General features: G+C 43.9%; 1 protein-coding gene across 3 annotated transcripts in view; it reads left to right on the top strand.

The window, feature by feature from the left end:
- The window catches only part of LOC111260091 (uncharacterized), a 30,280-nt gene extending 20,901 nt beyond the window's left edge, over window positions 1-9,379 (top strand). For 2 of the 3 annotated variants that reach the window (XM_022832575.2, XM_086968140.1), the window contains 5 exons: window positions 19-242; window positions 2,104-2,653; window positions 3,767-4,172; window positions 4,573-4,785; window positions 5,207-9,379. In XM_022832575.2, coding sequence (XP_022688310.2) covers window positions 19-242; window positions 2,104-2,653; window positions 3,767-4,172; window positions 4,573-4,785; window positions 5,207-5,582 — 1,769 coding nt within the window. In that variant the 3' untranslated portion in view covers window positions 5,583-9,379. The remainder of the gene's footprint in view (window positions 1-18; window positions 243-2,103; window positions 2,654-3,766; window positions 4,173-4,572; window positions 4,786-5,206) is intronic. The other variant, XM_022832576.2, reaches the window with a different exon arrangement.
- Window positions 9,380-13,313: the final 3,934 nt, after the last annotated feature.

Below are 13,313 nucleotides of genomic sequence, written 5' to 3'. Positions count from 1 at the left end.
TGCGCATTTTTCCACCAGGAGGCCAAGCAGCTCAGATGCAGGGCGGCACCATGTACATGACTAACATGAACATGGCCAATGTTGCCGCTAGCATGGGCAATATGGCTACAGTTGCGGCTAATGTGACCAACATTACAAATCCTGGCAGCTATGCGACCATCGTCACAGCTCCACACTTCACAGTGCAACAACCCGTACAAGCATCGAGCACCCCGTTTGGCATACCAACAGCGTATTATCAGGTACGTACACACGGCCAGCAAGAAATTCTTGGCCTGATTCGTTTCTTGTAAAACAAGCTTAGTAGTTTAGGAAGTAAATGTATGCTGAAACAAAGTCGAGTACGTCGTCCTTGCTCGAAGAACTGGAAAATATGTATTTTAAATCGTGGAGTGAATGACAATTACTACTTAAGGATTCTCAAAAATCGTTGTTGCGTCTCTACGATTCTGGCCAACGGCCAGCGACACGTGTGTCCGTAATGATTACTGTCTGGGCGGCCTTCCAGTCTGAATCGCGCAATCCTGCCGCCTTGAGCAGCTAGACTCTCTCGTCTTTCTTTTAAAAAAGAAAGACGAGTACAGGCAGCTACAATATGAATTCCGAGTTTGTAACTCGTAGGTGTCCCTCTACGCTGCAAAGGAACATTTTTCTAAACAAGTCCTACTTAATAATACACCGTGCTTCTATAAATCGCATGTTTTGCAAATATCGACACCGCGATCATCATAGAGCGTCATTGCAAACCCGCATAGGCATTATCATCGGTCCTATTGCCACTGCTGGCATTGTTACAGTTCGCCAGCATCCTATAATATCCCAGTGTTCTTAAGTAGAAATAGGCATTCCAGCTGTTTCCATCCATTGTTATTCAACCATGTTTCGTTTGGTGGTTTCATGGTGGCTCCACTCTCTGCGGTGCGACTGCATCAGTCGCTTCGCCGCTTGCGCGCTACTCGTGTACGCTTACTAACGACAGCACATGTTGAAGTTTTGACTGGCGACAGGGTTCTCTCAGTGTCGATTCTGTTGTGAACGTCAACTAGAGAGATCTGACCGCCGCCATCGCCTCACATTGAGAGCGTCGCTGGCCGGGTGGCTGGTGGAGTCGACAAAGCCAGCGTTTTCGGCAGCGTTGACTGCGATCGTGTTCCGGTGACCAAACGGCCAACAACGGCTTTTCGACGCTATGGCCAGTTGGTATTGCGGCTGGGGCCGTTTTACTGCTACTACTGTTGCTATCGCTAATTAGGTTGGACCTGTTGCTTACTGGATCGGCTGAATAGATGATGGCTTTACCATCGATTCGTCAGACGTTCGTTGCCATGAACCGCGAATGCTGTCACGACCAACGGATACAGGCACACATGGGCGAGCGAAACAGGCCGGGAAGGAGAGGAGGAGCCAGAAAGAAAAAGGCTGCGACCTACGAGGTGGAGAGTGATGGAATGGTACGATCATCGGCTAGAGACGCGCCGGTGTGGCGGGAGGGTGCAACGAGAGACCAAGAAAGCATTACGCGTTCCTGTTATTGCACATAAACGGCTGTCTGTGGCGAGAGGCCATTACGCAGCTTTTAAAACTTCTTAGTTGGAGAAGCAAACCAACTTGAACGAAATGGATATCAACGACGGAGTCTAGCGGAGAGGACGTCGATAGTCGTGTGAATATCAGTATTGAGACTGAGATAGCTGAACCAGACGAACATTACAGACCCACAACCGTATGGATGATGTCGTCACGATACAGACGGATGAGGGATACAGACGAATGAACTGAATCAGCGACTATATTCAAATGCTGCGGTTAGGCTGACCTAAGGACGCGCTTTAGAAAAGCTATGTCATAATCACACTAATACTAGTAAACTGTGTATATGAGCCAGTTCTATGATGTTGATGATGATATGGTGAATCAATGTAAGGCGACAGTACGATACCAGACTCGACACCGGCCGATCTCATTCGAACGTCACCATTCTATAACAAACGGCACGATAGATAACATCACCAACGTCGTCTACTCTCTACAATAACAACTCTTGCTATCGTCACTGTTCTAAGTTACATATCCTTTCTCCGTGTGGCTTCTACTGTTGCGTAGGTCCAGCCGCTGATCCACAAGCCTATTGCGTTCCACCCGAACGGGGCGTACGTGGCAGGTGGTCAGAGCACAGGCGGCGTCGGAACTGTCGGCGGAGCAAACTCGGCGGCTGCAGCTGGCCAGACGAGGACACCTGCTCGCAGCATTGTTGTGCAGGTGCCCTCGACTAGGCAGCAACAACAGCAGCAGCAACAACAGCTAGCTCATAACAATAGCAGTGGCAAACCATCGTCGACAAGTGGCATACAGGTGGTGGTCAATAATACTAATAGCGGTGCGGGCGGGCCGAGCGGAGCCGTTGGCGGGACCGCGGTCAACTGCGGGAACAGTGGCCTCCTGAACACCAGCAGCAACAATAAAAACAATAATAGCAGCAATTGCAATAATAAACCGCAGCAACAGTCACAACAGCAGACACAACAACGGCCGACCAGTATCGCACAGCCAGCGACAGCAGGGCCTGCCGCAGCCGGTGCCGTTTCGGGGGGAATTCCGGTTCAACAACAACAGCAACAACAGCAAAAGCAGCAGCAGCAGCAACAACAGACGGGTAAGTTCTGGTTCACGGGTTCGTTCGTCGAAAGGGAAAGGCAGGTAGATAGAAAGTGGTATATTTCGATCGGACAATGGAAAAAGACATGGCAATAATGTCCATCATAGTGATATCTTAGCGTAGTCTTAAACCTGCCTGGAAAGGATGGCTAGATTTGCTCTTATCTACTTTATCTCTGAATCCGTAATAGATTAACTAGGAAGCAGGGCATTCGATATGGAGGCCGTTTTTAGTTTGTTATTTTGATCGAATCTAGAAAAAATGATAAAAAGAAAAAACATCGACATGAGGAGATCAAAGCGCTGGAATCAGAAGAGTAATTTCAGTCAAATCAAGATGGAACCATTTGACTTAGTGTTGTACTTGGACTTGTTTTTCGTGTCCAGATTAAATTGAATAGTTTTCGAGGTAACAAACTGTTTATTCAGATGGTCCCTGATTGCAAAGCAGTGTCTGGAACGTACGTGCAATAAGCAATGTATTGCTCAGAACCCAGATTTTTTTAAAAGCATTGATGGGATTAAAGGCTTTTAGCAGAACGTCGGCTGTGTTCGGTTTGACGTTAATGCAATGACTCGATTGGTTCGCTGATGGTTGATCGATGCATTTTCGTTATCCTTTTTCCCATAGCTGCCTTCAAATCAAGCAGTGTCGAAAAAAATACAAGTAAACTGTAACCCGCGTGATAGAACTGTGGTAGTTGTGCTTAATTAATTAGGATGGCCTCTAACTGTATTGAATGTCATGGCGCTCTATACGCGGTATATCTCTCGGATAGTTTCGACACCAGATTAGTATCCGTCTAGTTTCATCGTTTGCAAAATCGCGACTAATCACGGATCATCCGGATGCTTGTCTTATATGTTATCACTATATCAGCATGTGATGCTATTCTTCGTATTCAGTGAGCCCTTATGGTCAGTTTTGCATCCACATCATCGTTCTAGCTAGCTAGCGTTTTCCATTTTGGTCAACGTGTCACTTAGCGACTACTGTAATTTGACATGCTCCCCATGAAAACAAGTTGGCATAGACACATTCACACCTAAAATTTGCCACGCTTTTTCGAATGTCATAATTGCCTACTTTTACATTTGTTCTTCCTTGTAGGAGGTGTCACCGTGTTAAGGAACCCGGGCGGGCGCGGTGGCGTCGCGAACGGAGGTTATGGAAGTGGTGATGTGAGTAGTGCGGCCGGAGGCGCCTTAGGGGTTCGTGTGTCGATCGAAACAGCGGCGATCGCTTGTCCGCTTGCGGCAGGGGCTGTGGGCGCAATCGGTGGGGTAAACAGCGGGAAGCGTAAAATGCAGGGTGGTCCTTCGGGAGCGGCTGCTTCGGGGCTCGGTTCTGCAGTAGCAAAGTGTGAGCGAGTCGAGAAGGGAGACAATCAAGGCAGGGAAAAGAAAAGCGGACTTCTCACCGGGGGTATCAAGGTTGACGCCCCCATAAAAACCAACAGTCCTGGCAAGAGAAAGTATCATGGTTGGTCCACGCTGGGTGAACCCTTTCTTAAAAGGTGAGTAGTGATACGGCAATGGCCGATCACAAAAATCTCTCAATGAAATATTATCACTATCAGTAATAATAGCAGTAGAGTTAGTAACGAGCTGATTTAAACTTACCTGTATATGCATCTGGTCCAATTATATTTATACGGTTAGCTTAATCCGTACCACTATGCCGATCTTTGTCGCGAGATTACTGAGATAAATGAGAGTTTATAATACTTTTGCAAAACTAGCAACTGTTCGAACACCTTTCAAATACCTATGTATGTAAATTCTTAGTCAATGAAGAAGTTACATATACACTATTTAGCAATATTATGGTCTGGAATTGGCAGTTTATAGCCGTTTATTTAAATCGTTTATTTGTGCCACTACATTTACGTACCGCATATCGCCTTCGTACCGTAGGGTGTGTACAAGCAACGACCAGATGCACAACGCGCTTGTGCGTGTGTGCTTCCCGTTGATGCGACACTCAGAAGGTGACGAAGTACGGCCACGGGACTGTGTGTTACTGAAAAGCGGACCGCGTGTCATTGACCTGCCATTTGTCGCTAAAGTCGGATCGTTGTGGCAGACAACCGAAGGCGACTTAATGATCAGCTTGCTTTGGTATTACAGGTAGGTACATGAGAATGTTTTATAGAAATCTGCTTAGATCAGTGATATGTAATTTCATGTATTTATATTCTTGCGTGCTCCGTTAAGCACACAGCAATACACAGAAATGCTGGTTGTTTCGATAGTCTATAGGCAAAGAAAACTCGGTACCAAAGATGAACGACCGATAAACACTATCAGCGATAATATCATCATCTTGCTAACACTGGCAAATTTTATCACGTTGCCGAATCCCATTTGTGAGTTCAATTGATTACCTAAATGTATTGAGCTTTACTTGTGGTGCTGCCCTTGAGCTTTGCTTCAGATGGCTGGTTCCTCTCTGCGTGAGACGGTATGCATGTCTTAGAACTTAGACTATTTCACCGCTCTTTAAGTTTTGGTTGAGGAGTGGCTAACTGATGTTGTGTTGACTCTTCAGACCCGAACACACGGAGCAGGGACGTCGCTCCAACCATATGGAAGACGAGATATTTGCGTCTAAGCACTGCGACTTCAACTCCGTCGCCTGTATCGAGGACAAGTGTTACGTGCTCACGTTTGCGGAGTACTGTCGCTACCGAGCGAAGGTTAAGCAGCTGGAAGAGGGTGTACGCTCCAGAGTAGCCGCGATCGTGCCACCCCTGGCGCCGACGCCGCGTCAGGCAAGGCTCCCTGATCCTGGAAGGGTGTCTGCCGATCTGGTTTTCTTCTGTCGAAAAGTCTACGACTACCGGCAGAAGCGAATACTGAAAAATCCCACCGTGCAGATTATCGCTAAGGATCCCAACGGCGTAGGAGGCGAGGGAAACGCATAATAAAGACACCAATGAAATGAAGGTTTAAACAGAGGAATGCTAAAGTGAAAGAATCAGGTTTATCAAATGATACTAACGTGAGGGAACAGCAAGAACTGGTGTTGGGCTAGTAACCTTCGTATAACTTACCACTATTATTATTGTGATTATTATCGGCCGCTTGCTGATGTGTTATTACATGGCGATGTGTCGCTATTCCAAAGGGCTTAAATACAGCATTGATTACTATTGACGGTAGGTCTACGACACGAGGACGACGGTTCGCCGCCTTGGGTTGGTGCTGTGCCTAAACTGCCAGGGCACACGCAAGGCCGATACCGGGACTATGGACGATAGTGGATTATGGATGAATAATAATAGAACTGCTACGACGATTCTATATATATATAGAATATCGTTCCGTGAAACACCTACTATTTATGGTAATGTAGAGGTGATATGTCAGGAGGAATACAATTACCTTCGACTTGTAGATAAAAACTAGGGTCTTTAACGGATATGCGGCATATCTCGTTCTGGCCGGCGGGACACTTATCTTTCTCATAATGAAAGACAAACGGGGAAAAAGGTCAAGACTTTAAAAACAGAAGAAAAACGAAAAGAGAGAAGAAGAAATCCAGACTAACTTGATACACTACCTAAACAAATGGAGCACGAGAGACGGCTGCCTTGCGCTTTGCGATCGCTATGCGCGCGTCTGAGCATGCGCGGGAATCGCGGTGCATTTCCTGTATAGAGTAACGTACCCGAAATAGAGAGCAAATTATAGAAAAACGGTAAGAACGAGAAACAGATCGAGCGAAAGAGAGAAAAGTAACTTAATATTACCTAAGGTATATATAAAAAATAAAGACATTGGGGAATGCAACATAAGTATGTAGCAGAAAGGATCACGCACGCGCTCACACAGACACATACATAAAACAAACAGACATAGCATTATTAGCACATAACTAATAGGTCAGACGTACGTGTAAACCGAATATTTTCGGACGAATTTCTCCATTTGATTCCATCAAGACAACGACAGCTAGCAAGGTCGCTCTCGACAGCCCTGTATTTTTTTCGACGCTTAGTGAAAACGTAACATCAGATGGTTGCCTACCAGATGGCGTTCGCAGTGTTAGCAATGGCCATAACAAATTAGATACGTACATACATTGCTTTTAACCGGGTCGCACATCAACGAACGAGTCGTCGTATTTTGTGACAAAATGAAAAAACCTTGTAGCTTTTTTGGCCTTAACTGGAATGGTTAGCAGGACTGATTGATTGTTACCTTCTAGTTAATAGGTTTGCTTTTTTAATTCGTTTCGGCTATTTGCAGAATCAAACTGCGCCTTGCTTTATACATGGGTGTATTATGTACTCGATATTGTTCGCCGATTGATCAACGTCAGGGCTTATTGAGTCGCTCATTATTGACGCCTTCGTCCATGATTGTTTGTCTATTTGTTGGAGTATCTATGTGGCCGGCTGCTGGCCACATGCATCGAGACTAAATTACCGAGTACACGCGAACGTACATATATCGCACAGTATAAATCATATGTTCTTTGAAAAGGTCTGCATAGAAGACGAGCATGCGGGGCTTGTGAGGACGGGGACGCAATAGTACAGTGGTAGGTAATAAGTTGTCCTTAAGCGAAAGCACCATTATGTAACACTGATGGTGATCTGTTCTAGAAAGCGCGTACGCTCGAGCAGAAGACACGCCTGTACAAGACCTTCCTGCTACTAATCCGATACCAAGAAGCTGGCAGTTACGCTGCTATCTCTTCCGCTAACGGGGGAGAAAGAGGAAGATGTATGTATATTTAGGGCAGATAGAAAACTAAGAAGAGGTAATGTAATTAAAATATTTATCATTATTGTTTAGTATTAGCAGAATTACTATAATGTACGAGTGATGTATTTATTGCTAAGCCACTATCACGGCAACGGTAACGACTGAACTGAACAATCACACGAGGCGTTCACGCGTTTATTAGGCAACCGACTGTAGCAAATGTCTCCGTCTGCATCGCATAACGCACACACATAGTACCCGCATATAAAGGGAGGTATTGAGGCTCTCGGCCGAGGAAGATCTGGGGACTGCTACCACATTTCCGTTTCGTGTCATATTCTATGTAGCCCGTGTGAAACTGTGCTCCCTAATCGAACGTAGAGGTTGGGCTCAGGTTTGGGCGGCATCAGCAGACAGCACGAAAGAAACAATGGCAAAATTCCAACGAAGACGGAACGGCCAATAGCCTTTAAAGCAGCTAAACGCAGCGTACGCACTGAAACGCGCAAACCTCAACGATGAAGTACTAACGTGTACGTATAATAATGTGAGCTGTCAATCAATAGTAAATTGATTGCATTTTCAAATCGTCGAACCGCGGTGCTTTTCAAGGGTTACGATAAACCGAGCGACAAGGCGCGCTCCTCTACATCTGGCGTAGGGTACACAGGAAACATGCAGTGCGGATAGGGTGCACCAGAACTAACAGCAGAATCCATTGTGATACGTCACCGTAATAAGACCGTTTTCCCTTTGTCAAATTAAGCTTCGATTTGTGACCAACAGGCTGGAGACTGGACAAGAAGTCATTAAGAAAAAACGAGAAACATATAGAATAACCGTAGTAAAGTATACAAAATTACGCCAATAAAAGCCCGTGCAGACATCTTCCACGCAAAAGTACTTGTTTACACAGTAAACAATTAACGAGACATTATTGCCTTGCTCACGAAGGACACCAAGTCTGTTAATATCATTATCGCTGTAACCCTTATAATTATGTCGTGTAATTATTACCCTATGAAAAAATATTAGCAAACAAAAACAGTGGGACAGGGTTGATATGTGCGTGGATACGTGCGAAAGCACGTAAATGAAAATAGACTCGAGTACCTATGGAATGAATTGTCTGTGCGAGCCTTTCGCTCTACTGTTATTCATCGGCAAATCCGAGAGGGACGTTAGAAAAAGCACGACCTAACACTTGACGACAAAGCAACAAAGACAAATCAAAAGCTAAACAGACGTTTTTAGGATTTATATAGAGGAAGTGGACTGGAAACTGCGTGGACAGAAAGCAATTTCTCTGTCGACTATACAGTGATGATCATTGATGTAACATACTATGGTATATATAACGAAAAGGTATTCAATGACATCAGTATGAAGCTCCTGCGAAGAACTGGTGCGGTAAGTTGGCTATTCGTCGAACAGATGATATCGATGCACAGAGATTTAATATATGGTGTAGGTGAAGAGAGATGGTACGGAGAAAACAATGAATACGTAGCAAAGCACAAAAACGTAGGCCTTGGAAGCAATACGGTAAGCGTTCGGCTGAACGGGCTATTGTTAGCGTACGCGATATAGTACTGGGAGACAAATGGACGCCAAAAACCATAATCATGACAAGCGTGCAGAGGTAAGCGAAAACGAAGAGACATTCCCGGACGATCACGGGCAGATAGATAATAACTGTAACATAGTTTGGTTATGGGCTCGCAACGTGGCCAACGCTACATTGTGACCAAAATCCCTCGAGAAATTGACAACGAGGAAAACGAGAAATGATTGAAAATGTGTATTGCACCTCCACAGTCTGACTGAAGCCTCCGCGTGTGCATCATACATAGAGGGTAAATGTAGACACGCATTGATAGATTAATCTATATATAAAAACCGAGGAAGACAAAAAATCTAGGTTGATAAAAAGAAAAATCCATGTACATAAATGTAATTGTAAATATATTTAATATAAGAAAAAATATAGACTGTAATTTGATCAAAACGCTAGCGAATTGTTTCTAGGTACATATGGAAAAAAAATATCGAAGCACCAATGTTATGCGTACTGCACCCTAGTTTCAGCCTTAGTAAGTGAATCCGTCGTTCAGATATAGTGTATATAGTCTCTGTTATTCGAACGTGCTCTTTTCTGTCACATGTAAAATTCGCGGAACTCACCCGGTGAGGCGTTCACCTGATGCTGTCGCGGATTCAGATGCCGCGTCAGCACCTACCTACATCTTGCTTTATCTGTCAACAGTGCCTTAGAAAGCGTGACTTAAGAAGCACAATAAATATATATATATATATATATATATGTACGCAAATTTTCAGTAGTTACAAAAATGCTTCTCTCTAGCCTTGTCGCTAGCGAACCAGCAGTGAACACTTATCGTCGAGAGAAACCGTGTAAACATCGATGTACGTGAGCGAAGAGGGTATAGAAATTAAAAAAAAAAAAAACGAAAATGGCTAAAGGTGCTGACTTTATTCGCCCAATTTTCTAGTTACCGACTTGAACTTAATTCTTTTTTTTTATCATGTTTCACGTTGAGCAGCACAAAATCATACACACCGATTGCACGTAGCAGTAGTGAAGCATGAACAGACTCACTTGAAACCTGAATAACGTTCTGACCTGTGAAGGTGATAACAATCACTTTTACAATTACATTTACTACACATAGTAATGTGCGCCTGTGATTGCGAGGTACTGTGTTGTAACGAAGGTCGAGCAGTTAATCATTGGGGAAGATCAATCAATCCGATGCTCATCAAGCCGCGTTCGTAAGGCTTAAGTTGTTGGTTTTTTTTGTGGGATATATAGGAATTAATATATTAGCGGGTTAGTATTTGAATGATATAAATATGAAATCTTTGAACGAATCCAAAAGAAATCACCTATTACTGCAATGAGCTTATTTTTACTACAACAGAACATTAATTCGCACTTTGCGACTACCGTCTACTTGCTGATCTCACCTACCCGTTTGTGCTAGTCGAGTAATAACGCTATCCTTTTTGCGGCCTAGTTTGTGCCTCCCTCTTTCCCTTCAGACTCCGGCGTCCTTTTTTAGCCATTTCCATCACAGTCAGCATCACTCGCTCCGTTTTGACCCGTAGCATTAGTTCACGGCACTGATTTTATCGTACCTGCTTACGTTTAAGTCCATCTTTGCAGTTCTCACTGCTGCACAAGCGACCCACTGCAACAACCCAACCCGCAAAAAGTCACTCTAACTTTAACAAATTTTTTAACTTAATTTAACAAATCTAGCCAGCTACTATCCATTACTTGAATCCCAGTGCTGCTGGTCAGTTCCGCCAGTGAACATGCAGCCATAGTCGCTACTGATGCCAGCAGCATCATCGGTGATCATAGAGAGTCAGGGGATCCGGCAACGCTGCGGCCCCCCTGACCAGTGCACACATTGCAACGGTAACTAGGCGGTGGTAAAATAACAGAAGACGTGTGCAGCATCGGAGCGCAAAAGTCCGGCATCTGTCACTGAAGCATTGCTAAAAGGGGGTAAAAGAAGGAAAGAGGGACAGCTTATCAGTACAACGATATGTTGATCTTATATGAGTCGCAACTGGGAGAATTATACACAACAGGGCTACTGATAATGGTGCTCTAGCATTAAATTGTTGAATCGTATCGTCGAACTTGGTGGTAGCTGTCTGTCAGCCTGCGCCAGTGTTTGCGATCGTCCCAAATGGCGATAGACTGCTCAGAAAATCCGATCCCAAGGCTAAGACGAGTCTTGCCAAAATACTGAACGCCGTCAAATCCAGATAGAATGAATTAACAACGAGACCGGGCACAGCATCACAGCAGTCACGGTAACTGCTGCTGCTGCTGCTACGGCAGGTACAACAATAACAGAATAAATCGGCTGCGATTATGTTACCTGAAGAGGTTTCATCTGTTTCACCCAATTCTTTCCGTTTCAGTTGGAAATCTCAGTACAATCATTATTATCAGCGGGCCGAGTGGCGTTATCGGTGTTATTGCCTTTGTTACCACCATTTTTATACTCTTTCGGGCATGTATACAGCATATTAGATAATGTTAATGCTAGGAAATATCAAATGGTGATTTCATATTTGGTGTGTATATATATATATATATATATATATATATATATATATATATATAGCATGTTCTTGATAAATTCAAACAGAATTCATATCGTTTGCTTTTAAACTGCACCGAGTAGGAAACAGATTGGATAAAATGATTTGCGAATGCCGCCAGGGGCATTCCTTGCGGATTGCCTTATGCGATGTAGCCACGTTCGCCTTGATCGGGGCTTCACTTCGTGTTTACAAGTGATTTTACAAAAGTTCTCTTTATAAATTCAGGAGTAACTTTTCACTAGCAGTCATCGGTAACACGGTATAAATGTTTGCTGTTTAACGACACTTGTCGAAAGAATCCGAATCGATTTTTTTTATATTTTGGATAAATCTAGATGCTAAAAGGCGCTGAAGACGACCCAATTGTCTGTACGCCCACTTTCGACTCTGATCATCAGAAGCGTCTTTTATTCGTAATTAACTTTACTCAATCTGATTTTCCGCTAAGTCTCGTTGGAGATCGCATGGCCGCAGCAGCGCAGCCTGTCACCTTCTAACAGTCAAGGAACAAAAGATTAGACAACTAACGGTCGTCATTTAATATCCTTGTTTTGTTTTAGAGAAAACAGGGGGTCTTGTATTGCAGACGACATCTATGAATGCTCACCCATATTTAGCACGAAAACTCCGCATGTATATTGGCGGAAGTGCGCACTACGGTTGTGCACGGTAATAGACTGAAGGATGTTTAAAACAATAAACGCCGGCTTGCCGAAGTAGTATTGGTCATTTTAACCAAGCCAAGATGACTATTTTCATATTTACGCGCCATTTTGATCGATGACGTTCTCCTATTTTCCTGACAACGTTATAATTCCATCATTCTAGAGCTCGGGTTATTTTCTGGGTGCATAATCACGACAAGCGAATCTCGCGCTTCTCCATTGAAGCTGTCGGCTAGTTAAAAAAGAAAGTATGTGCTCCGCCATTGTCACAACGGAAGATGACGCTTTTTTTTTTTTGTTTACTAGCTCTAGTCGATCCTCTTCAGTCGCTCGTTAGTTGTTGAGAGCAGAGGTCTGAACCACTCGTCTCGCCAGGAGCTAGCAACTCATTACGCACAATTCCTTTTCAGTCCCATCAAACAGATAGCGTCACCTTTGGCATAATGTACCTTCGCCACAAATTATGGAGAAGTGTCTTGATTTTGTTGGATCTCGGCGAAGTTTCGCAAGTGGAAATCTAATCCAGCAAATGTCGTTGCTTCAATTCATGTAGCAGTCAAATATCGCGGGTTTCTTTTCAGCTATTTCCCTCAAATGCTTCGTAACATCGTGGCGGCAGATACTTTGCTAATTATGGATATTCGCACGCCGGGTGTAATGAAGTTACGCAATAGCTTTACCGATTTTTTCGGTAGTTGATCACCCATCTCTCCCACCGATATTTTAGAAGCGAAATCGACCATTTGCTATAACAAAGCGTCTTGATTAAAAGCAGGACATATTTCTATAGGGCTGTGTAGCACGTATGTCTTAATGTAATCAAATTGTAAAATATAGCAGATTTTTTGCACAGGTCTCACTCGTCTTCAAAGCGTCTTGTTTTAAGTCCGCATGAATTTTGGCTTATCTACTACTGGCAAATGATTCGATTCGACGCGGCCTATACTACCTGGCATATGTAACTTACCGCTATCTAGGTAGAAAAATGGTCAGAACCTTTAGGACAACCCGGTATGTTAGTATTATGGAAGAAATCCTCGTATGGAATAATCCGACGGCCATAAATTGACCCACCATTGGAATAGTTTCTGTGCTCCTTATTCCTATCTAACCTAGTCCATGCTTCAAGCA

The sequence above is a fragment of the Varroa jacobsoni genome, unplaced genomic scaffold, assembly GCF_002532875.2.
Source record: "Varroa jacobsoni isolate VJ856 unplaced genomic scaffold, vjacob_1.0 scaffold_398, whole genome shotgun sequence".
Lineage (NCBI taxonomy): Eukaryota > Metazoa > Arthropoda > Arachnida > Mesostigmata > Varroidae > Varroa > Varroa jacobsoni.
Note: the sequence above shows the minus strand (reverse complement) of the source record. Positions and strands in the feature narration are given on the sequence as shown.